This window comes from Lotus japonicus, chromosome 2 (assembly GCF_012489685.1).
Source record: "Lotus japonicus ecotype B-129 chromosome 2, LjGifu_v1.2".
Taxonomy (NCBI): Eukaryota; Viridiplantae; Streptophyta; class Magnoliopsida; order Fabales; family Fabaceae; genus Lotus; species Lotus japonicus.
Genome location: NC_080042.1, coordinates 57,107,663 through 57,111,406, shown reverse-complemented (window position 1 = coordinate 57,111,406; position 3,744 = coordinate 57,107,663). Strand labels below are relative to the sequence as shown.

Genomic DNA, 3,744 nt, shown 5'->3' with positions numbered 1-3,744 from the left:
CAAACCCCCTGCTGTCTTATATGACTCGTTTCTTCCTCCTATCGCGAGCTCCGTCAGAGATTCTTGCATGTACTACTTGATGGTTCCGGCGGTCATAGAGTTCCGACGTGGTGGTCCAGCAAACCACCGCACAACCATCTCTTTGCCGTTCCCACGAATCGGAGTTCAACCAGTATAAATCCTAGTTTTCATTGCAGATCTGGGATTTTATCTTCACTGAGGTCTGGGATTCGAACGCAGAAGCTTGACATCGACGAATCGTCTTCCTCCGCGTCCGAGCAACCACACCAAAGACAGATCCGGCGAGTTCGTCGTCATTCCTTCTCAAATCCACAGCCTCTATCATCGTGAGAGATATTATAGTGACTGGTAAATTTGTTTGGTGATAGGTGTTGTCAACCTCTGTCCATAATGGCATTATCTTGTTTCTGTTGAGAGTGATATTAATGAGAGACATAAAATAAATTCGTGGATTTTATGTACTCCCTCCGGTCCTATTTATAAGCATGAAAGAGAAGAAAAATCTTGGTTCTTTTTATAAGAACCAAATGAAAGTTTGAGCTATATTAATTAATTTTTTCCAATGATGCCCTTATTAATTCTAACTTGTAAAATGTGTCTCATTAATTATTCTCTCTCTTTTCCACTTTCCAACACTAATAATAAAGGGTAATTTTGGAAGTTCATTTTAATTTAAGACAAATTTAATGCATTTTATCTAGTTTAACTACATTTCTTAAACTATGTGATTTTTTTTTTATTGCTTATAAATAGGACCGGAGGGAGTACTTGTTACAAACGACTTGTGTTGTGCAGGATGCTTAACCTTGTGCTTATTTTATCTAATTTTTTAGTAGTACTATATTATATGCCCCATCTAGTTGCAGCAAGGACTAAAAGGAGTTGATTTGGGGGAAGGAGATCTGGTTTGGAGAAGAGGATATTTATGTTACTTGAATGTTCTTTATCTGTTGACTGTTGGGATTTGGGAACAATTTCACACGAAGGAGAAGGGAACAATTTGTGAGAATATCCCTTCAACTTCATAGTGATATGGATAATGTCTTCATACTGATTTTTTCCTTCTGTTAATTGTGGGAACAATTATAACAAAATATTACTTGCATGACAGAATCTGAAAGATAACAAGTTAAGTGGGGAAGGAGATCTAGATTTAAAGGATGGTATTTTTGTAATCATTGTTATTTTTTTATTTTTCTCAGCAGGTAACATTACTTACTACAACAGGTAAAATTTGCTATGCAAGACTTAAAGTACACTTGCACCCTAACATCCACCAAACTCTGATCTGGTAGTATTGCCTGTACGTATCCTGTGACCGTGTACCTATTTTAATTAAGATATGCTTCACTTCACTTTCAATGGAGTTAACAAATCTTCATCCATGAAACAAAAGACTACACGGCAGCGCATATGGGCGGCTCCCTCCTATATATGTTACAACTGAGAATTAAATATTCCACGTACATATGCTAACTTTGTTTATTTTCTACTATATACCCTCTGCATCATTCTTTTTAGTTTTTATAGCATGTAAGCACTACATGACAATGTTAGATAATTTTTTTTAGTATCTTGTTCTTTACGTACTTTGTATTTGAAATATAAAGACATTAATAGATCACCCTTTAATTTAATGATAAAAAAAAATTGCTTAAATGACTCATGAGAAACTTTGGGTTAAATAATCCATCATCTAATCACATTAATGATAAGTGGCTTTGAACTTAAATATTTTATTTATTAATTTATTAATAAAAAATCTTATTGATTTATTGAGTTGTGAGTTATTAACTCCTATGAGTTATTTAAATAACCCTGAAAAAATAAAATTCTCGCTGTATGGTTTTATATTGGAAAATGTTAGTTGGTGTCCAAATAGTGCAATTATAAAAGATTTGTGATGGTTTAAAACTAACAAATAAACTCGTATGTCAAAAGTTTGTTTACTGTGTAGGATGTCCATATATATATATATATTTTTTGACAGAAGGATGTCCATATTGATCGTAACTGTTTTATATATATTTAGCAATTTACATATATAAATTAGCTTTAATAAGCAAACCACTTTATGTATTTGACACCCAATTTTATTACGGTTTTAGACATCCACAATGTAAAAAATTAAACGAATAATCATCATAAAGCTTATTTTTTGTGGCAATCCGAAACCATCATAAAAGTTAGTACTTCATTTTTTTTATAGATAAAATGTTATTTGTTAGCAATGTTACTGTTTAAGATTCGAACCTATGACTCTTTTCTTTTATCTCACCAACCTTTATGTCTTCTAAATCTTACCAACATAAGTAAGGAAAACATAGAAATAAACGATTTTTTAACCTCTTCAAGGCCCTGGATTACGTCTTGTGTCGTTATATAAGAATCCGAAGATGAAAAGTGAAAAAAGGAGCTAACCCTCGGGAACCTTAGTGCCTCATGTGTATAGCACTATTGAATGGTTCAATTCATGAATCATTAATGTATCTAAAAAACATAAACATGGACGTGGAACGGACACATCTGAACTTATCCTTTCACTTAATTAACAGCCAATTAAGTGTATAAATAGAGGTTAGAAGCAGCAAGAGGAATGGACATAGAAAAGCATGAAGCCTGCAATATTACTCGCCCTCTCTTTCCTTCTCTTTGCCTTGACCACCAACATTCCATTAGCCTTCTCACAAGATGATCATGAAAATGTGTTGGACACAGGTGGCCGCGAACTTATAGGAATAGGTCCTGGATACTACATCATGCCAGCTTTCTTCGGCGCGGCAGGTGGCGGAGTGTGGCCGGGCGAAACTGGGAATCAAACATGCCCAGTTACTGTACTGCAAGATTATTCTGAGGTTGTCAGTGGCAAGCCAGTGAAATTCTACACTGGGACTAGGCCTGGTTATGTCTATACAGGCGCGCCACTCGATATTGTATTCGGCGAAAATCCTGAGTGTACTGAATATTCCTCCAAGTGGGTTTTTGTTTATGATGATTTCCCTAAAGCATGGGTGGGTATTGGTGGTGTTGAAGATCATCCTGGTAAAGATATCCTGAGTGGTAAGTTTAAGATTGAGAAATATGGTGATTTTGGGTACAAGCTTGTGTTCTGTCCCAAATTCACTGCTCCACCTGGTGCTTGTTTTGATATTGGAAGGTTTGATGATGAGAAGGGAAGGCGTCTGGTTCATGCTGAAGAAGGTGATCGTCCCTTTGAAGTTGTGTTCGTTAGGGCTATTGATGATAGTGGAATCAGGTCCATCGATTAATTTCAATCAAATTCTACATGTAGATATTGTTGAATAACTAGTATGATACCTCTGCTTGGGATGCACCCACGGATTGTACTTATCCTCTACGTATAAGTGCAAATAATAAATTGTTGTTTCTTTTTCAATCTTATACGGTTGGTGCTGTCAAAAAAAATCTTAGATGGTTGGATATTGATGTATGACATGCATGAGTAGCTGTTGCACACCGATGCACGAATAAATATCAACCGCATGATCAATTCATTCACTCCATCTTGTTTTCTTTGGTAAGCTTTAACTCCATCTGAATACACACTCATGCTTGTGGTTACCATCTCTTCTTAAGCTTGTAATGGACTATGCTGGTTATATGTTGTACGTTGTGCTCCCCTCTTGTATTAGATATCTTGAAAGTACTCCTTACGGATACTGTCTTAGCAAGAATTTTCAGAGAAAGCTGCTTCTGTTGTGT

The 3,744-nt window shown here is 35.7% G+C and overlaps 1 protein-coding gene across 1 annotated transcript; it reads left to right on the top strand.

The window, feature by feature from the left end:
- Window positions 1-2,609: 2,609 nt before the first annotated feature.
- On the top strand, window positions 2,610-3,418 carry LOC130738484 (kunitz-type trypsin inhibitor-like 2 protein). The gene has a single exon (XM_057590469.1). It carries the CDS (start codon window positions 2,634-2,636, stop codon window positions 3,288-3,290), a length of 657 nt encoding a protein of 218 aa, XP_057446452.1. The 5' UTR covers window positions 2,610-2,633; the 3' UTR covers window positions 3,291-3,418.
- The last annotated feature ends 326 nt before the right edge of the window (window positions 3,419-3,744 follow it).